This window comes from Coloeus monedula (genome assembly GCF_965178545.1).
Source record: "Coloeus monedula genome assembly, chromosome: 12".
NCBI lineage: Eukaryota > Metazoa > Chordata > Aves > Passeriformes > Corvidae > Coloeus > Coloeus monedula.
Genome location: NC_138792.1, coordinates 10,504,758 through 10,526,891, shown reverse-complemented (window position 1 = coordinate 10,526,891; position 22,134 = coordinate 10,504,758). Strand labels below are relative to the sequence as shown.

General features: G+C 37.6%; 1 protein-coding gene across 5 annotated transcripts; it reads left to right on the top strand.

Annotated features, from left to right (window-relative positions):
* Positions 1-2,693: 2,693 nt before the first annotated feature.
* Positions 2,694-20,021, top strand: XIAP (X-linked inhibitor of apoptosis). 5 transcript variants are annotated; one of them, XM_082289647.1, is made up of 9 exons: positions 3,024-3,367; positions 3,456-3,526; positions 4,796-4,919; positions 10,646-11,548; positions 13,104-13,203; positions 14,633-14,711; positions 15,305-15,338; positions 16,590-16,814; positions 18,278-20,021. In XM_082289647.1, exons 4-9 carry the CDS (start codon positions 10,678-10,680, stop codon positions 18,469-18,471), a joined length of 1,503 nt encoding a protein of 500 aa, XP_082145773.1. In that variant the 5' UTR covers positions 3,024-3,367; positions 3,456-3,526; positions 4,796-4,919; positions 10,646-10,677; the 3' UTR covers positions 18,472-20,021. The 5 variants fall into 5 exon arrangements, with proteins under 5 accessions (XP_082145771.1, XP_082145775.1, XP_082145773.1 ...); XM_082289645.1 differs by lacking the exons at positions 3,024-3,367; positions 3,456-3,526 and adding an exon at positions 2,694-2,783; XM_082289646.1 differs by lacking the exon at positions 3,456-3,526.
* The last annotated feature ends 2,113 nt before the right edge of the window (positions 20,022-22,134 follow it).

Here is a 22,134-nt window from a genome sequence, read left to right as displayed (position 1 = left end):
GGAATGTATTATCAAGTTCAGTACTGTTGCCATTATTTGATGGCTTTAGTTTTAATGAGATGGTATTTTATTGCATTGTCTGATCAGCAATGGATTTGGGAGTTATAGGAATGTTTGTCTTGCATAAGATTTCATTGCTGAAGTTGAAAAGGCTCATCGTGTTTTTTCAGCTTTTCCTGTTTCTGTACTATAATTATGCCTCTATTTTTCTCAAACTTCCCTTCAGACTCCTCTACTCCCTTAATGAAAATGTAATGAGAATGATGTTTATCACCTGCTTGCAACAAAAAGAAGGAAAGAATGTGCTGTAATAGTAAATGCTGTGGGTAAAGAGAAAGAGTGTCCCATTTTGGAAGAGAGAATTAGGTTTGATTTTCTGTGGACCAGCGTACAAATGCATGGCTTTCCTATCAAATGACTGCATCTCTTCTTCCAATGGTAGTGAAAGCACTGGATATAATTCAAGGGAAAAGACAGCTTTCAGACATCTGTTACTTATTAGTTATTTGATTTTCTATTGTCATATTCATGAGAAAATGTTCCTTGTCAAGGCGCCATTTTGTCATTTTTCCATTTTTCCATATTTGATTTTCTTGTTTGCTGCACATCTGAAATCTCAGCTCTGGATTGCAGAGGTTTTTTCACTCCGTTCATTCATCTGGTAATAATGGTCCAATTGATTAGTTAATGAGATGAGTAGGAAATAAATTGCATTAATTTCTTAGGGATAATGTCAACAAATACAGTTTTCTGTGTGAACCTCTGTGACGCATGACCCATTGTTGACTGAACAGTTTGTGTCAAAGAACTATGTGCTAAGTCCAGTTTATGTTTATCTGACTCAAACAGGTTGTAACTGACTGAAATTTTTAACATGATTGTGTAAAGAAAATTTCAAGGATACTGTACTTTTGGTATGATCTGATTTTTTCAGTTTTATTTTATCTCATATTTTTTGATGGAAAGGTTTTCGGGAGGCGATCTAATTCAACCTCCTGCAGGGATGGGAGCCTTTCAATTTAAACTTTTACCATAGTTTTTGATTTAGACATCAAAACCTGAAAGTGGGTGTCTGCAAAACCACTTTGTGACCTCTGAAAACAATCTGCTTCATCTGGAGAAGTATCAAACCTCAACAGAGCAAGGGCCCTTGTGAAAATCACTGCTAATGAATGTATTAATAATGTGGTACTACAAGGACTTAGAAGATTAAATATTCATGTTCACATTGCAGTGTTAAGGTGCAAACCTCTTATTGTGCCAGAGATTCTTAAATAAATGATCTGGCTTTGGTCTGCTGTGGAATAAGTTTAGATGGATGTGACTCAGTACAGCTGTTTATTTCTTATAGGCTCCACATCACCATTGTGCTACATCACTAAATATGTTATAGATTGTGGGTCATTCTTTTCTGAACGAAGAGCAAGTGGTATGTGGAATTGCATCCTAAGTTATTGAGTACTGTTGTTGATTACTGAATAATCATTATCCGTTTTTTCTATTCAATCAAAGTGAGTTTGTTACTATTTCATTACTTTCTGTATACTATAGTTACTTGTAATAACTAGAAGCTTTGAATCAAACTGGGACCTTAGTAGGTGCTAGACAACAAAGTGAGAAGAAATCCTTCCTCAAAAGGGCTTTCAGTGTAAGCCCTGGAACCTGCAAACATTCTAATACATTGTATAATTGCACTGCTTCTCCTGATATTGTCCATACTATCTGCCACAAAGTCTTTGGAGATAGTGATCTGAAAAAGTGAGTTGCTACTGTTGACATGCACAAGGGGAAAACCAAAAAACCATGAGAACATTATTCCAAATAGCTGAGTTTTCCCGAGGATAGCAGGAAGCAGGTCCCCTACATACATACAACCAAATACTCTGGCTACATATGTGTTGGGTCATAAGTGAGGTCAGTTGAGATTTTAAAAAACAGAGAAAGGTTAAAGCAATATTTTAATGTTCAAGACCATTTTAGTCTTAGCCATGAGAATGATTAGATGATTTTGGCTACAACTACCAAAGAAAATAGCCTCAGGTTTCTGTCTGATTTGGAAAATTCAAGTCCAAAAAAAATTCTGGTTTAACAGATTTAAGTCGTAACAAGCTGTACTTCTGCGGGGACAAGAGGTGAGAGCAAGGAGAGCGTTGGGATGAGCATTTTCTAGACCTGAAACCGTCTGAAGAAGATGATGTGACATGAAGGGGCTGCTAGAGATGCTGAGGGAGGAGAGGAGAGGAGAGGCGAGGCCGGCGCGGAGCCGGGACCGGTAGGAAGTGAGGCACGGAGCGGACGGAGAAACGGAAGGAGCTGAGGAGTAGGGCTGAGGGGGCCGAGGGAACGGAGGGGATGTGCCTGCGGAACGGGCTGAGGGGGATGAGAAGCAGGGATGAGGGGAACGAGGAGCGGGGCTGTGACGACCGAAGGGGCTGAGGGGGATGAGGAGCGGGGCTGAAGGGACCGAAGGGGCTGAGGGGACCGAAGGAGCTGAGGGGGATGAGGAGCGGGGCTGAGGGGACCGAAGGAGCTGAGGGGGATGAGGAGCGGGGCTGACGGGCCGAGGCGGCTCAGAGCTGCGGGGCCGCTCTGCACTTCCCGCCCGCTGCCGCCACGCGCCGCCCTCCGCCGGCGGGAGCCCGCCCGCCGCACCCCCATCGGCCCGCCAGGGGGCGCTGCCCCTTGCCGGGCGGCGCTGAGGCTGCCGGGAGCCGCCATCTTCTCGGAGAGCGCTGCCGAGAGTGGCTCCCGCGCCGCGGACCGTGCGGGACGGGATGTGCCCGGTGAGTGCCCGCGACAGCGGCGGGGCCGGGGCGGCGGCGGGGCTCCGAGGCGGGCCAGGCTCCCCGGCCGCCCGCGCTGGGCGGGGGGCTCGGTCCTTCAGCTCTGCTCCAGCCCCCACGGCGGTGCCGGGGGTGCCGAGGGCCGGTGCGGCCGCCGCTGCCCCTGGCCGCTCACAGACCCGGCGGGGCGGTCCCGGCCGGCGAGGCGTTGCCGTGGGGACGGGCGCGCCGCCGCCCGCGGGAGCGTCCGGACCGGGCCGGGGCTGCCCCGGCGGAGCCCAGACCCGGTCCCGAGCCGTGCCCCGGCTCGAGGGTCCGCAGCGCTCCGGGTGGAAATCTTCAATGCTGCTCTTTGCAGAAGTGAATGAAAAATTAGCTGTCTAATAAGCGCTTCTGTGGTCTCTGTGGTTCTTTTCACATATTTGAATATTATCTCTGCCTGCCCACTCTTGTATTATTTTTCTTTTATTAGGCCCGTCGCTTTCTAGAACTGCTTCTTGTTAATAAAAATGCAGTTTTGTTCAGCTTTTCTTTTTTAAGATTACAGTAGTTATTAAGAATTCTACAGGGAGAAGTTCACTCAGGTAGTATTTTTCAGCGGTAATTTAAGTTCAAGCAGTTCTCTTTTGCACAATGTCTATGATGTTATGCTTACATTTTTCTCTTTAACAGTAAGTGTATTTCTGCTTCTGTACTACTTGTCTGATGCTTTTGTCTTCCTGCTGAAAGCTCTATAAATGGGTGTAAGTACTCAGATTGGTTTGGGTAATTTTTGCACTGTTTTTAATCTGCATCTGCTCTAAAATGCAAACATGTTTGCAGCACTACTTTCATTATCCCTTCACTGCTACAGTCTTACGTTGTGATTTTAATTGCAATGCTTCATGTAACTAACTGGGAGAATTTAGTTTCCTAATGAACATATAGAAACTTCAAGATCTTACAGTAGACCATTTTTGAAGGAAAGGCAACCAACTGCATGAAAAAACCCTCTTTTACCTTTTTGTCAAATACTTTTTTTTTTAATCTAATACCTTGACAAAGAGCAGTAGGAAATACACTAACTTAATTACTCAGTGTTTATCCTGAAGTAAGTCACCACATAACAGAGAAGACAACAGTGAAGTATCATCTCTAAGAAAGCAAGTTTTTGTGTGATGGATTGGTTGGTTTAGCTTTTATTTGGATATTTTTCATTTTCTTAATTGCTTCCTTTTGCTATCTATTTGATTTCTTTGAAGTTTTCTTTGAGGTCCTTTAAAGAATCCCCAACTACCTCCTTTTATGAAAAGCTTGGCACCTACAGCACTGGCCAAGAAGGGCAAAGGAATAAGTTAATGATTGTTCTGTGCCTCGCCTGATCTCGCCCTTTGCAACCATCAGCAAAAGTGAAAGAATGCTGATGAGGGTGGTTGGTTGTGGGTTTTTTTGACTGCTCCCACTGATACAAGACAGACTTGCATTTGTTACCAGGAAAGTAAGGAAATGTGTGTTCATATCTCAATTTTAGAAGTATGAAAATGGATTTCATTTCAGGCCGTGTGTACTTGTGATAGGACTTCTGTCTGTTGCTGTCCTCCCAAAGTGGGTGGTACAGCTGCAGGGAGCTGAAGACTTCCAGAAAATCCAATTTATAATCAGATACAGAATTTCCTAGGAGAGAGAAGAGAAGTCTGGATCATGGGATTTAATTCTGTCTGCTGTTACGTTCTTTCTCCTTTTTGCTGCCCTCTAGTTTTTAGTTCCAGGATTTTGTTTTGTTGTCTTTGGATTTTCTGGAATATGCCCAATTTATGTCCTTTGCTAGTTTTAGTAAAATATATGCATTTCAGACTTTCCCTGACCTCAGACTCTTTCAAATTTAGAATATATTTTAGTTCGGATTTTTTGGCCAAGGGAGAGAATTTTAAAATGTTTGTTTTGTTCATAGTTTCAAAGTTGTGGCTTCATAAACAGTGCTGAAGGTTATGTGAAAAAGAAGGTTTTTAACCTCTTTTTGTTTCTACCAACAGGAATGAAAGTATTGGAATTCGTTCTAAAGATTGATGGAAAATAGCCATGAAACCTGTATCTGCTTTGATTAATCCATTGCTATACTTGGTCTGATTGGATACTAATTCCTTAGGGAAAACTACTGTAAGTACCTTTTGTATTGTTTTGTTTAACAGTGTGCAGTCCTTTGCTGCTTTTTAGTTTTCATAGCATTGGGTCTTTTTTGCAGAGTTCTAATCCAAAATATTCTGAGCATGATGATTTAAAGTCAGGCTCTGGAAACCACAAGATTTTTAAACATAAAAAATGTAGCTGTGTGTGAAGACTGAATGCTGTTAAGATGAAGAAGGCATACTGCAAAGCTTGAATTGAGTGTCACTCCTGTCATATAAAATGTAAAATGAAGCTGCACATATCTTGCAGATCATTGTCCTTCCCCTTCAGTGTTTTGGAGAGTTTCTTATTAAATAGGAAGGCAAGCAGAGTATTTTCAACAGGCACAACTTTCATATTTCTTTTTTGGTAAAATATTATAATTAGAAATAATTCCCAAGTCATCCCCATTTCCTGACAAAGCAAAAAATAAAATATAGAGGATAATTCAAGACAGATTTCCAAATTTACAAGATGATGAGGGATGTGCATGTATAAATACACACACTTATGTATATATATATGTATGTATTCTTCTCATTCTTTAATAGCAAAACATTCGTGCTGTGACACCAGAAAGTATCAGGATGCTGTTCTGCCTCAGGCTGCTGCTGAGTGACTCTGTGAGTGATGAGTTCAGCATGGCTGCTGTGGGCAGGAGCACTGGCAGGGCAGGGAACACCCTCGCCAGTGGGTGAGGCAGGAGGTGCTGGTCCAATGCCTCTCCAACTTTGCTATAGAATCCAGAAGATTCAGCAGTTTTGCTGTGGCATGAATCATGTTGCTGTAACTGAAATTTCATATGATAATATCTCCCTGATGAAAAACGCCCTCTTTCTCCATATTTTTCTTTAACTAGGAGTTTAAATTATTTGTAAAAGAAGGATGTAGCACTAAAAGCTGAAGCGCAGCTCATACTCAGGAAAAAGAAGATGCATCTCAGGGCACTGCAGGTTTTAATAGGCATTTTTTACTACTGGCTGTTCTTTTTAATAACCCTTGTTGACTCAGTTTTTTTTTTTTGTTTGTTTCTTAGCCACAGGAGCAGTATCTTAGGCTACAGCATGCCAGTTTTTCCTATAGCAGCTGGTATTTATTCCTTCCTTCTCATACATACAACTGAAGTTGTGATGACATTTAACTTGCAAGTTCACAAAAAGGATTTTTTTTCTCTGCCCTTAGCAGCCATGAATCCTTTTTTTTTTTCATTTCTCTATTCCATACCTGTATGACTTCTTCATGAAGAAAAACACAATGTAAAAATAGTTCTCAAAATGGTGTATTTCTGTTTGCCTGGTTATGTACATTTTGAAGATGGGGAGAGCGTAGAAGTCTTTGTGACTAAAGTCAGAAATCAGGAGGGTATAATAGCCTACTATAACCTTGAGCAACTGACTGACTTCCTGTAATGACAAACCCTGATGGGAGGCTAAGTAGGACCTGTTGGAAGAACAGACAAATGAAGCTGAGCTGATGGGGTTATGTAAGCTTTGGCATTGAATCAGGAGGCATTCTGTAGATATATACTCTCTTTCTAAAATAAATTAAAAAGAATATAAACAGAACTTTTTTTAAAAATGGCTATTGATAATTAGATACAAATATGCTAAAATTTGTAAACACTGTTTAAATAAGTCATGTTTCTGGTCATTTTATACTTTTATAATCTTTATAAGTATGTTTTCAGTTAGCAGCATGCACCTTCCTTGATCCAATTGCAGCTGAGCAGGCAGAAACTGAAGTTCATTGAAGTGACACATGCATAATCTGTGTGTCAGCTGGTACAGTATGTTCTTTTTGATATTCGCTTGGTGTACTACTCACATTTCAAAATTCAGTCAACAATAAACACTAACATGTACCCTTTGGTCAGGAACATGAGGCTGTGCAAGTAGATTTCTGACTTGGAGGTTACTCCCATGCTAGTCATGTAAAAGAATTAAAAATAACTCCTTATAATGCCAATCTGGTTTAGGGTTAAGGACGGAAATAATCATGTCTAGTAAAATATAGTTGAAAGGGAAAAGTGCGTTTTCTACTTTTCCTTTGAAGGTTTTCAGATCTAGATAATATGATCATGTTGTATTTTTGCATAAAATCCAGACCTGTTAATATTTTTAAAGCTGAATTAAACATGTTTGTTTTGCAGAACGACAGTGTACAATTTTGCATTTTGAATAAGTTAACATTTTTGCTATATATTTTTGTCTTTATTTTTTCTTCTGAAACATAATCAGTAGGCTATATAAATTGGTAATTCAGCTTGTGAAAGAGGGTGGTGTCTTATGGCAAATAGCCTTCAGATATCTAAAAGCAGGATTAAACTTGGCTCAATTTCTGGAAACCTTTCAGGCTAAAATAGATTTTGTTTATTCACTGTATAAGAAGATATATAATGCTTCAATAATAGTTAAAATATCTGGGTTTTATAAATGATTATTGTTAACATTTCTGGACCTTCTACCTTTAATTCACGTGTCCTTAAATAAAACCTATGCAAAATGGCTTAATTAACTTCAGTATACATAGAGTATACTCTGAACTCAGATTGGCTACTGGTATATATTGTAAAGTCTTGTGTGCCCATCTTAGGTGGCAGATTTTTGTGAATTTACATTTCTTAGCCATAAACTATTCAAAAATTTACCCTCAGTCATTTTTCTGCTGCAGTTAATATCTGTCTGAGTGCTGTTATGATGCCAGATAATTGTTCTAAATCATTATTCCAACTAACTGGAGTTAGGCTATGGCTAAAAAACCGGTGCAGAAATACTCTTCCTAAGGTAGCTGTAATTTTACACTTTGAATAGTTGCTTTTAACAGTTGTTCGAAATAGAAATAATTGAACATGATACTGTATTTGAAGTAGCACTAATATTGTATATAAAACAGTACTTACACAGGCAAGGAGTTTGCCTCAATGCTTGATAAAGATGTTTCTCATAGATAAAACTATAGTGAAATGTAAACCAGCCATGTTTCATGGGGCTGTTGTAAGGGAAGAGCTTCATAATGTGGCTGGAGCATTGTTAAACCTTGCATCTACCTGGGGAGGGACTGGTCCTGCTTCTGTCATTGCAGTAATTAGATGTGACTTTGAGAGGCTTTTAGAATCATAGTTGAACCTTTTTGCTGCAAGACATCATGATTAAATTATGTGGTTGATATAATTTGAAAAAGCTAGTTCATATTAAAGAATTGATCTGTTGTGATTGTACCTTTTGTGTCGGTACTCACTGGTCTCTTGGTATGTGCTTTTCATACTGTTTTGATTGTGAGGATTGAGATGGATTGCTTAATTCCAGAGAATCCAAATGTGGCAAATATTTTCATTATTACCATGTAGAGGGCATAATTTCTTTTTTATTCACCATGTTAACAGAAGGGTTTTTGAAGTATTCATAGCATTGTAGAAAAAAACTAATGTACATAAAACAAAAAATTAAAATGCAAAAAATTTAAATAGGAAGAGTTTTTTTCACTGCTGCTGAACTCATTTCTATATAAATACAATAGAAATAGAGATATACTGCTATTCATACAGCAAAAGCCATATGCATTTGTTTTGGTTTTTTTAATGAACAGTTTGAGAAGGAGCCTCTGAAGGATGTGATGTAGGCTTTGTTTGTGTTCTTTTAGAAAGTCTTTCAGGCATGCAGATAAGAAAATTACTATGCAGCTAGTTGGTTTTGAGTTACACCAATTCTTTCATGGATGCAGTGTAGTAGTGATAGATGCTTAAGGTCACTTGAGATCTTTACAGGAACAGTTCTAGAGGCTTTAAAGTAAGATTTTATAAGGAAATAAATGTGAGCAATAAACATGAAAGCTTTTAAGCTTTCAGTATAAAAAACATTTCTATGTATGTATGTATATAAAAAATACATGTTTTATGGCAGCTTTCATATTACTAAATGTAATTACTGGTTTGGGGTTTTTTGCCCTTCGAAGTCAAAACAAGCATATAGGTCAGATTTGTAGGTTAGTCAATGCTATTTAGTCAGATGCTATTTTTGAATTTGCTAAGCTAAAACAGAAAGCCACAGCATATTTCTAGTGTTCTTACATTAGTAATGAACTGAAAGAAGTAATTAAAGCTGGTGCTCAGAAATCTTGTATCTGTTATTATGTGAAGCACCCATGCCAGGTGTTTGATGTCACGTTTTCCCTACCTGCTTATAGGTTAATTATCTTTGTCATCTTGGCAGAGGATGCAGCAGTCCTGCAATTCATAGGCATTTTAATTTCCCCCTCCCCTTTCTGAACCCCAAAACAGGTTTTGTAGAAGCTAAATCTGGTGTTATAGAAGCAATCACTGGAACATCTGCATCGACATTACAGAATGTATAATCAACATTAATGCAGGTCTTGAGGAAGCTATGCTTTTGTGTGCTGGCCTACATTTTATAGACTGGAAATAGATATATTTCAGCATTCCTATGGAAAATAGAGAGGGACACTTGTTCAGTTAAGTACATACTCTGCTCTTCCTTATATGCCTTTCTTTTTGCTAATTGCTGAACTATTACTGCTTTGTGCTAAGAAGTTTATTTGAGCAGTCTCATTATAATTTAATTTGCCACTTTAAGATGTGTATCAGCAATAGCCAAGACTTTTAAAGTCAATAGTATCACTGCACTTGTCTGGACAAGAGATGAATGTTTACTGTGCTTTGACTTCATCTGTGTTGGGATGAAGGTGATGACTGTCAATTTGTGGTTCTTGCACAGGACCCGCTGTAGCCAAGTTGCTTTGTTTCATCCTCAACAAAGATGGGGCTTAGCTTGTTTGAGTGCTCTTAGCAGCCTTGTGGCACAGAAGGGATGGGAGGCAGGACTGGTAGTTGGTACTCACCGTGGAAAAGTGTAGGCAGGGGTAGGAACAAGTGCTAAGAAGAATGATTTTCCTTCAGGGAGGGAAGGGAGGAAAAGCTGAGGTGATGGCAGAGGTACAGGAATTTTTGTAGAGAGTGTAGGCAGGGCATGGAAAAGTGGAAGCAATATGCCGGACATGAACACTTGTGCTGGGTAGTCCCAAGACACTGATCTTAAAAGCAGTGCACAGCACTTTGATAAAATGCCCCAGTGAAATATCAGATAGTTTATTTCACAAGATATTTTGCTAAAATATAAATTGAGGTATGTCTTTACAATATAACACAAGTAAAAAAGGTTTTTATTTTGATTTTTTTTACCAGTTGCTGCCCACCTGTAATGGGCATGGGGGTCATGGCCTTCACATGAGGGTAATATGTAGTTGTGTTTGAGAATTGAGCTCTAAAATCTTGCAACTGTGGTCTGACTTAGATCAGTATTTTAAATTTAGTAACTTTGTATTTCAGGTTCAGAAGCCTTTTGGCAGAGTTTTGGCCAGAAGTATTTTGTTGATTTAATTCTTGCAATCTTTATTAGGAAAAAAAAGGAACATACTTTTAAAGCTATAAACCTGTGTGTTCTCCAGGTAAATGTTTATAGGCCTCTAAGATATCTTGATCTTCCTGCTTTTCTTTACAATTTTTTTATTATTTTGGTTTTAATACCTTGGTGTTTGCCTCTGTGTAGCAGGTGATACAGCCAAGGGTGAAATGGGGGAGAGGAGGAAGAGTTGTTATTTTAATACACAAAGGATGGTAGTTGAATTTAGCCAGTCTCCAGGGTTGTATATGGATGTGATCTATCCTTCTGTCTGGGAAATTAAAACATATATTCTTTGTTTAGGAAATCTAAAGGAGAGACCTGCTTATGAAGAGATGTCGTGTAATGTCCCACATAACTCAGAAGCTTGTGCCTCTGCAGACACTGATGGTGCCCAGGAATGGGCACAGGAACGTGACCGACTGGGAACTTTTATTGGATTTCCACAGGGCTGTCCCATTTCGGTGTTAGCTCTAGCACAAGCCGGCTTTGTTTATACTGGAGAAGGTGACAAAGTGAAGTGCTTCAGTTGCCATACAACTATTGAAGGATGGATGCCTGGGGATTCTGCAGTTAAGAGACACAAACACCTTGCCCCCAGCTGCAAGTTTATTACTGAATCTGCTTTTCTGGAAAATAGCATGGATCTTGTTGCCCAGAACTACCAGAATAGAACTGAAAATGGTTCCAGCAATTCAGTCCTCCCGTGTGCTCTGGATGACCCTGATGTGGAGGCAGATTACCTTTTGAGAACTAGGCAGGTTGTGGATATGTCAGATAGTTTCTATCCTAAAAATCCTGCTATGTGCAGTGAAGAAACAAGATTAAAGTCTTTTCACAACTGGCCCCTCAATGGCCAGTTGACACCACAGGAATTAGCTAATGCTGGGTTTTATTATACAGGTGTTGGTGATCAAGTGGCATGTTTTTGTTGTGGTGGAAAATTGAAGAACTGGGAACCCAGTGACAGAGCTTGGTCAGAACACAAGAGGCATTTTCCCAAATGCCTTTTTGTCCTGGGCCGGGGTGTTGGAAATATTTCAAGTGAATCTATTCCTGCTGAGCTTGGCATAAGTGGTCTGAACAATGCACAGCACCCAAGGAATCCCTCTATGGCAAAATATGGAAAACGTTTACAGACATTTTTATCTTGGATATATCCTGTTGACAAGAAGCAACTTGCAGAAGCTGGATTCTATAGCACAGGTAAGCCAGACCTTGAAATGGCTAATACCTTTTACAAAGAAATTGTACATAAGGAAGTGTCTTGTTATGAAAAAAACCCTCAATTTTTAAAATTCTTATATGGAACAATTTGCCAGAATCTCTTTACTCTGCAAACTACTTTCCACAGTTCTTATGTAAAATTGTATACATTGTATCAGGTATGGTTTACTAGCAAGGCATAGACTTGATCATAAATTTGTTCTTAGCAGTAAAACGGCCAAGTATTTTCTTGCCTATTAAAACCTTTATAATACATCTTTCACAAAGACAATTATTTGAGTTAATATTTTTTAAGAAATGAAGTGCTGTCCTCCAGACCTTAGGTGTAAGGAATGGGCCTGTGGCCTGTACAAAAGCCTGTGAACAAGACAATGCAGGCTGTGTGCCATTCTACTTAGTTAACGCATGTTTGCATTATCATGGCACGTGGACACCCAAAACCACAAATACCACTACTGCCTACTTTATGAAGACAGTGGTGCCAGTAGAAGAGCTTTTACTCCTGGACATGTAGTGTTTGAATTGGCTAAGACACCGTCTCTGTGCATTGGTTTCTCAGTTAGATGAAATTGCACAGTACCATTAAAGACCTTTGAAATTCCTCAGTGAGAGATCCTGTACGAGTGCAAAGTGTTGCTCTTACTTGGTGACAAGGAAAAGGGGATTATCTGGGATAATTTCTTGCTCTCATCTTACTTGACTTCTCTCTTAGTAGCTCTCAGAACTTTTTAATCTGATTCCATTTATTTTACCCGTGGCCATAAATAAAATCTTTGCTATATTCCTGTATGGGTTATAAATGGGCAATATTTGTACCCAGTAGAACTATTTTATTGATTTCTTCTTGGATTCATAAAACTACCAAAAGATCTGTATTGTGGAGTTGCACTAACTGAGCACCAGCTTATCAAACCGAGGACTCTTCAGGTGACTTCTGTGAAAACTGTTCCCTGTGGCCTGAGAAGAATTTAACTCTCTAGGGAAACCCTATCCATACCTCTTCTCATTCCAATTAAAACAATGTTTAAGCAGTTTCTGGGGCAGTCTTGGATCACAGTAGGCACAGTGCTAGAACAGAGAGGATGCAGTTCTCCTCAGCTGGGTTTGTTATTGCTGATTAGGGCCTGTTGATCTTAATAGGAAATGGAGGACCACACCGCCATGTAAACATCTCTCATTCTTTGTGGCAGCCATTTTCAGGCCTTGTTTACCACTGGATTGAGCTCCTTGATAATAGATTATTTTTAGCTTTTGTTTTTTATCTGTATTATTACTTACTAAAATAAAATTCAGGAAAACTTGCTTCTCTTTTTTTGTGTTTCTTTAAGTTTGGTTCTCCCCTGAACATTTGTTTCAAATCGTGCATGTTGTTCTCTGTTAAAATGGAGTTATTTTCAGTTTAAATTGTGAATCAGTATAAGAAATATTTATTTTCTTAATAATGTAACATTTTAGTTGAAAACTTGGTATTATGCCTGCACATAGTATGTATGTGCAGTAAAGTATGCAACTTTATTCTTGTGTGTTTCCTCAGGCAATGGTGATCACGTTGTATGTTTCCACTGTGGTGGAGGATTGCAAGAATGGAAGGAAAATGAAGACCCTTGGGATCAACATGCCAAATGGTTTCCTGGGTAAGGTATCTCTTAGTGTTTTCTTGGTGTGTGTCTGAGTCTTATTTATTTGAGAAGGTTGATTATGGCTTAACATTGTTTAGAGTTATGAAAATAATTTTATGTTGTCTTATTTGTAGGCATTATTAAAGGAAAGATATCTATGTGTGGATTTAAGCGATGATTGCTTTCTCAGCAAGAAGAATCGTGTAGTTTTGTCAATATGTATCTGAGGGATTTTTCTTGTTTTTCAAGTGCTACATTGTAATGGTTGTTGTAATAGCTTGGTACTTGCAAAAGTTTATAACTTATACCAGAATACAAAATGACTAAACAGCTGCCACAGTGCAAACAAACCTGAAGAAGTCAGTAGCGGCGTGGAATGTATAACAGAGTTCTCTCTAATTATAAAGGATTAGGGATTCCAGGTAATAGTAGTAGTAGTAGTAGTACCAGAAGTAGTTTTTAGAAAGACTGCCAATGTCGTCTAAAATCTGGTTTGAGGAAAGGAAGAACAGTATGACTCAGTAGTTCTCACAGGTGAACAGAAGTCATCCAAATACAAAGATTTAGTTACCTATCTAACATTGATAAAATCGGTGTCTTTTATGCGTTGACTCTCAATTTTCTTTTCTGTGGTGAATGGCTCTCTGGAAGTTGGAGATTGGTATTTATGCATTAGCTGATCCCTGTTTTAACAGTGGTACAGGCAGTTTTTAATTATTAGTCTCTGCCACTTGAAAGAGATATGATTCCAAGTTTTTAGTGTGGTGCAGTGAATGGTTAAGGAATGTTTTCTTTCTACATTTCGCTCCTCTTTTATGGGTTTGATTTTGGTTTAGATTGCATAAATTGTGTCGGGTTTGATTACTTCCTCTCAGATCATAAACTGTTTTTTGGGGGTTCTGTTTGCACATCAGCCTCAGTCACAGTGTGTCAGTCTCACAGCAGCTGTCTGTTCCTGAAAGTGAAGTAACTGCTGGAGCTGGAGAACTCTTGTCAAGCAATTATAGCATTCCCTAAATCTTCTGGTAGGGAAGAGCTCTGCCCAGTGGCTAAGACTGGCTGGGAAATAATGCAAGAAAGCACGGAAGGCACCTGTCTGACCAGTGACTGTTTGCTTTGATTGTGAAAGACTAAAAGAACCAGCATTTTAACATAATGTTTATTTTTCATTTGAGTGAGTCTTTATTTTTAGAAGTATGTGTCATCAGTTGTCATGGCCAAAAACTCTTAAGCTTTCTGTTTCACCAAAAATGTAAGAAGATAAGTAGTGCTTAAGGTGTTCTTAGAAATATTACAGCGACATCACGGATGTTGACTAAACATTTAGAGATTTTAAAAGCAGGCAGTCTGTATAATGTGGGAAACTTATCAAAGCTTCCAAAGTTATGCAACAGATTTTTGCTGCTAATGCAGTTTTATTAAATCTAAATATTCTTATTTTCAGGTGCAGATTTGTGAGCAAGGAAAAGGGGATAGAATTTATAAATAATGTTCACTTAAGAGATGGACGTAAGGATTCAACAGTAGGTTTCTTGCTTATTAATCTTTTTGTTAAAATAGAAAAAATCTAAATAATTTTTATATGAAGTTACCTTTTAATTATGTGCATATCACTTAATCCACCTGCTGCTTCTTTCATTGGCAGAAAGTGAAAGAATTGCGGTGTATTTTGTTTCTGTCAATCCGAGTGCACAGATCTCCCAGTTCTCCATTGCTGGGTTATGGATCATAGCCAGGGTACCTTGTGAACGTTGTATACTGGATACTGAACAAGTGCCATTTGTTTTATAGCCTGGGAACCTAAGGTTTATGATGAATAATAGCAGATACATTTTCTTTTCTTCTTGGTAGAGCATTGTTAAACTTGTGTGTAGTCACTAAAATGTAAAACTGATAATATTTCAGAATTCTTCTGTAGACTAAGAATCATGTACATAGGATTATTGCCAAGATGGGTTAAAATTTTAACAAAATACTGATCATTTATTCAGAGCAGGTTAGTTGTAGTCTCTAAAATAACTTGAGATCAAATAGCTGTTTTTTATTTTGTAACTGTATACATTTCCTTCTACTTTCTCCAGAATTATAATTTTGTTTCTTTCTATTTCACTTTTAGACAGAAGCTGCTGAAGGGACAATACTTCCTAAAGGTATCTGTTTAAAACAAACAGCCTCCCCCCTGTTTTGGAATATACATATTTGAATGTATAGTGGCAGGAATGGTTGATTTTAAAAATAACCCTGTTACATTTTTAAATCAAGCATGACAGGCAAATTGTTGGATGATATTCTTCCATTGCTTCATTGCTTCTAAAGAACTTGAGAATGTATTTTATTTCTCTTAGGGGTAATATAATTTGGTAAATACTGTAAAGTAAAAGTTGTGAACCATGGAAGATGTTTGTGTTGGATGCAGTCTTATAGCTGGTGAGTGTGCATCCAGTATTGAATTAGTGCTTTGGGATGAATGTTAAAGAATACTGAATGGAAACAGTCCTTTTTCAAGGGGCAGGAAGAGTTGGTCTGTCCAATCGCAAGGACTAGGAAGCTGAGCAAGCTGAAGCAGTTTGTTATGTGTTTCAGTATTACACATTCCTGCAGTGCTTTTCACAAATACCAGCAATAAAAAAATAAAACAGTTAAAGAGGTAGTAGGAGGCCAGTCAAGCAGCTTCATCCCAGGGAATGGGAGCTGTTGCTAGTAAGAGTGGTTACAAAAAACCTGCTTTGGAATCTCTCCCATATGGCTCATTTATGAGAGTGAAACTAAAAGAACCTTTTTTATTTTAAAAAAAGGCTTAATTTTTAAAAATTAAAAATTGAAAAATTTTGATGTTTGAATGTTGATTAGTAAAATGAAGGGGAAGGTCCAACAGACTGAAAAATGGTTTCCCCAAGTAGTGTTGTGTCTTACCATGGACAGATCTGTTTGCTTGGTGGTGGTGTAACACAGTGCTGCTGTGTTTTGGTTTAATAAATTCAAATTACATACTGGTTTCTCTCAACATACGTATGATTTTTTTTTTCTTCCCTGAACTGGATTAAAATTGGTGTAATGTTACTTATCCATTGGGACTTGGAATTTTGGATGAATTTCACTTAACATTCAGCTACAGAATTTGTGGTGACAGTTACATGAAACGTGTTTGTTGATTCGAACAGCAAATCTAGGAGGATTTCTATAATATAAATAAATGAAGGGAGACTGGGAAAGCTAGGATAGAAGAAAACTCAAATCTGCAGTCTTTACAATTAGCAAAATTCTCAAATTGGAAATATAGTTCCTTAGGCTACATATTTGTTTGCAAATATGTATCTTAAAGTATTGTTGTGAATACTGTCAGATAATCAGATTCATCCTTCTTAAAGTGTTTTTGTTTTGTTTTTAATTTCTTGTTTTAGATGATCTCTTACAGAATCCTTTGGTACAAAGTGCCATAGCCATGGGTTTCAGTTTGTCTGAGATTAGGAACACCATGGAAAAGAGATTGCAGATGACTGGAGAAAGTCACACATCTGTTGAGGATCTGGTAGCAGACTTAAGTGCTCATAAAGAAAATACAAGGGAAGAAGAACCAAATGAAATCGCAGTTGAGCAAGATGAGCTTATTCAATTACAAAACCTCTGTGTGTACTTTCATATCAGTTCTTTAGTCTGTGAAATACTTTTTATTGTTAGCTGTTTACTCTCTGATCCCAGTCTTACCTATGGTAAAGTTACAATACTGTAACTTAAAATTAAAGACATTTGGTTTGGGACGTGCAAAAAAAGCCCTGAACAAACAGGATGTTAAAATATTTGAGTGTAGCAGCATTTATAAATATCATCTCTAAAATAAGTAGTATTGGTATCTCAGAAGTGTGTAACACTGACAGTCTAGCATGCTTCTGAGAAAGGTTGTATGTGCTAACAAAAAAAGGCCAAATTGTTGTGACAATTATATTTAAAAACAAAAGCAAGAATAACTACAAGAATATAGTTATAAGAAGAAATATAGATGTGGCAAAATGAAATAGACACAGGGATACACTGTCATATTCAGTGTATTCAATATGAAGAAGTCATAGTGGGGGGTTAGTTATTTTGCAGTATATAATTTTGCTGGGGGTAGAAGTATTTTTGTTCTTGGCCAGTAAGAACAAGCGTGCTTCTAAATGGTGTTTCTATTCAGTTATTTATGTTCCAGTTTTGCTGCAATGTGCAGGTCACGCTCAGAAAGCCCTTGTGGCGCACTCTGCAAATAGACCAAACCCAGGAGTTCTGATTCAGGAGATTTGTAATTTAAGACAAGCATAGGGGTGAAGTCATAGGGAGGGCAAAGACCATCTGGTTGGTGTGATAAGCAGAGATCTTACCAGCCCACTCCTTTTAATAAGATTTTTAATAGGACATTGTGGGGGAAAAAGAATTTGCAGTGCAGCTGGACCTCATTTTGGTGGTTGGCTGTGCAGAGCTTCCCCCAAGCGGCAGGGGAGGGTGTCTGAATTTTGTATTTTCAAATGGGGCATACTGGAATAATAAAGAGCTCATATACAATGCCAGATTGACTCTTTCTGTGTTACAGATTTTAAGCTTTTTGAAATACGGGCAATTTGAAAATGGGGGCAGGGAAGGAAATCACATCCTCATTTTTCTCATTGGGGAAACTCAGAAAAAGAAATAAGATCCAAATTACTTAACCTTAAGTAATTAAGGTTAATTTCTTAAGTAGCAATTATCCTTTCTTTCACCTTCTGCTCAAATTTTGGGGAACTTGTCAGTGAGAGGTCCATGCAAAGAATGGTTTCTGATTGAAATATGCATATCCTAAATTCTATAGGTATTTCAAGCTCTTACAAAGATAGATGCACTCGCTGCTTGCATTGGCCTGGGAGATGTAATGAGATAGAAGGGGAAGTAAAAAAAAGAGGATTCCATCCTGCAGCTGGGATTCTTCTCTCTTAAATTTTTTTGTTGTTCTTTTTAAGGGTGTGACCTTTAAATCATATGAAGAAAACTTTGTCCTTGTGTGTAAAGAGAAAAAAAAAAAAGAACAAGAGTCAGTGGTACTAAGTATGTTAACTTCTTTTTATGTGTCTATTTTCTTTAGACCTCAGTACTGAAGAGAAGTTAAGACGCTTGCAGGAGGAAAAGCTCTGTAAAATCTGTATGGCTAAAGACGTATCAGCTGTCTTCATTCCCTGTGGTCACCTAGTTGCCTGTAAGGAATGTGCTCAATTACTTAATGAATGCCCTCTGTGTCGTACAGATATTACGAAGATACAGGAAATTTTTATGTATTAGTGAAACACACAGCACTATGGATGCAAGTGTTGCCTGTTTTATTACTTTAAAAATGTGTACCGTAATGTAAAAAGTGCAGTTAATTCCAGAATGTAACCATATGGCAGGATTTAGATTTTTCTGCTGTCAAGCTCTACATGTTTTAACACTTTACAAATTATTTTCCTTAAGTGAATTTCTTGTATGTAAAAAGAAATATGTATGAAAAGCAAATATGTATATTTTGTAACTTAAATTCATAGACCTGATATGGAAAAGCCCAAGTAATGTAAACCTTTATATATGAGATCATTCCTTTGCTTCGCTTTGGTAGGACACTATGACTGAAGTTTGTACAAACAGAGTTGTACAAAGAGCCTGTCCCTATATAAAATTTGTAAATAAGTTAATTCAAAATATAATTGTATACATGTGTATTATACCTGAGATTTTAGCTTTTTAAAAATATTATGTAAGATTGAAAATAGTCTCTTTTTTTCTGTAACTTTGGTTGTGACATAATTCAGACAATACACAAAAACCTGCTGCTGTAATACTTCACCTTATGTTTACTTCTGCTACTTTGTTAAGTTTGTCTGTTTTAATTTAATTCCTGTCTCCCTATGTATTTTTCTGGTTCAGATGTATAAATTGGCTTCAGTAAACTGGTTTTAGCCATCTGTTTTTCACAAAGATCCATCTGTATATAAAATGTACATTAATGTTATTGATTAAAGGAGAACTCAAGAAAAATGAAGGGGATTTTATGTACCCTGTGCCCTTCATGAGAGGAGGCTCATTTTAAATTTGCTCCCTACACAAAATGTTCAGTTTGGCATTTTTCTTGGGGTTTTTTTTAACACAGCATAATCCTAACTGATTTATCTGCTAATACTTTGCACTGCATCATATCTTATATTTTCATAGGCGAAGATTAAACTTTATCTCCTAGAAAATGCTTTTTAAAAATTCACTAGCAACGTTAGAAATCTTTCATTTTTGTTCTTGTCAGTTTACAGCATTTAAATTTAAAAGTTAGGAACTATTCTAATGAGAGTCACCTTAAAATACTTAAACTATTTCTTATTGGACTGATCCTCCATTTCTAATTTTAGAAGTATCACAGCTTTTTATTTAAGTACAGCTGTTTTATGATCACTCTGCTGAATTATGTCACTTCCTTATTTTGTGGAACTGCTGATATGTTCTGTGTATATATTTTTGAGTTCCACACACTAAGGTTTAAAATATAGAATATACAGAATATAGTTGTTCATGTTATAAAAGTTTTGAACACACAGAAATGTATTATCTACCTTTTCTATTTTTTTAAAAACTGTGCTGTGTAATGGTACGAATATTTAAAGTGCAACCCAGGTGTTCCTTGATCAGTGTATTTTATTCTCACATTAAAAAAAAATCATAACAGGAGGCTGCTTTCTGTTGCTTTTTGTTTTGTAACTAAACTTATTAATTTAACCTGAATGTTATTAAGGATAACAAATATGTTTTAATTGGAGAAGAAATAAAATCTATTGTTTGGATAGATTAAAGTTTGTTTATTATAAATCTAACAATAGTTTTGGTATTTTTTTATGGTTGGATTTGGTCTTGGGAATAGATGATGACTAGAAATTCATAAAGAATTCAGCACATATGGAGAATTCAGTTTTATTTTGCCTTTCTGTGCCTTTGTGAGGAGTTTAGTGTTTCAGATAATTCATACATACAGGGATTTTTTAGGACAGATACGGACTGGCAAGCTGACAGCCTTGTTCCTACCTCCCATTCTTCCTTGCAGGGAGGATTTTTTGTACTTATCAAGGAAAATTGAAGGGGGGTTGTTAGCCATGAGCTGGTGTATCTTGCCTGAAATAGTCTGTTTAGTTAAGGCTGCACACTGTGTGGTGCTGACTTGTTTAAGCAGATGGTTGGTTACCTAAGTTTGACCTGAGTCATATGAGAGAGGCTGTTTGGATCACCTGGATCCAACTCACAGGCTGCAGAACCTGGCAAGTGGCTCAAAGTCCTGTCTGTGAAAGAGATAGACCAAATTTAACTTAAACTGTTACCAAACTAAATCTCAGCAAGGAGATGGTTTGGAGTGTAAGTGTAGTATGTAAATTGTCTGAGAAAAACTGGGAAGTAGGTCACACAAAGAACCTTCTACACTGCAATGGAGAGCAAACACATTGTCCTACTTTGCATGAATGCTTTGTGGTAAAGCTTGTTAACTTTTAAAAGGTACACTTTTATATTTTATATACATATCCCTTACTGCAACTTTTTCATTAATATCATAAAAGATACAGCTATATAGCAATTCAAATTGTAATCACTTAGGGACATAAAAGGGTTAAAAACCTGTTAGTGAGATGACAAAATAACTGCTTGTAGGTTTAGGGTTAAAAAAAAAAAAAAAAAAAAAATCAGAGTTCTATTCAGACTAAATGTGAAAAAATAATTAGCGTAGTCATCAAATTCTGACAGCTTGAATTAGGAAGATTTTTTTTTCAAATTACTTTGATTTTCAGTATCTTAAAGAAACAAAGAAGAAATTCCATGGCCTCTAATATTGGGCTGAGTGTTTAAAGAGACAGAAATGAAGGATGCAATTAAACGGAGTGGAAGCACAGGGGCTTTGAAAAGGAGGCTAGCAGCAGGACAAAGATGCCCTGGGAGCTGATTTTAATAAGAGTTACCTGGGAGCTGTACAATATATTCAAGTATCAGTATTCAGTAACTTTCTTCTAGTGGCTTCTGTATAAAAACTTTCTTTGGTATTATTTGTAGCAGCAGAACTACTCGCTACTCTGAATACATGAGAGATTTACAAGGGTTTTCAATAATGTCCTGGAAGTGTGTTGCTTAGAAAGCATGGGAAGTGCATGGCTCATTTAGAAACAGAAGGCTAAAATAAGGAGAACCCAAAGAGCCAATGTTTTTGTTATGCATGGAGCTTTTTCTCACTGCCTTGAAACGTGGGGCCTGAAACACAACACTGACTTACTGAGCTGATTGCAGCAGCTTCTGTCTCTACAGCAGTGGAGATGTCTGGACTTTTTTAAAATTTGTTTTGGGACTTGATCTTAAGCTCATAATACAAAAAAACCTTCTTAAATTATTACTTGGGTTTTGGTTGTTTTTTCTTTAGTTAGAGTATTTAAATATTCATTTTAACATTGTCTGGTTAGTTTTGACCACAGTTCTTCAGTGGGATTTTTTGTTAGCTCTGTGTGCAGTCTGAAGCTACAGGACAAATAGTTTGTTAACTTTTTCAAAGCGTTGCTGTTAATCTAAGACATGGGTTTTAAAGTTACCTTTTCTATTTGTTTTTATTGTAATTAACAGAAATGTAAATACAATGGGTGGTTGGAATTGAATTATAACTGGGTGGGAGGTTAACACAGGCACTTGAATATGGTGTTCATGTGAAACCAAGCTGAAGTGGTGTTACTCTAGGATGGAGCATTACCAGAGGCAGTGACCTTTGCTGCTGTGGTATTCAGGAGCTACTTGGAAGAGAATCTGCTCTACCTTACAAGGTGCGGAAGTTCAAGCATCTGATGTGTGAAGGTCAGCTCTTCATAGAGCAAAGGCAGAGCTGGAGGTTTTTCTGGCTTTTGCAGGGTTTTTCTACAGCAGTGAGGATTTGAACAGTGAGTTGTTAACACGGTGTTCTTT

Coding starts and splice junctions, on each gene's coding strand:
- XIAP (XM_082289645.1), top strand. CDS start 10,678: ATGTCGTGTAATGTCCCACATAACTCAGAAGCTTGTGCCTCTGCAGAC. Junction 14,712..15,304: donor ATGGACGTAAGGATTCAACA/GTAGGTTTCTTG, acceptor TTTCACTTTTAG/ACAGAAGCTGCTGAAGGGAC. Junction 15,339..16,589: donor AGGGACAATACTTCCTAAAG/GTATCTGTTTAA, acceptor TTCTTGTTTTAG/ATGATCTCTTACAGAATCCT.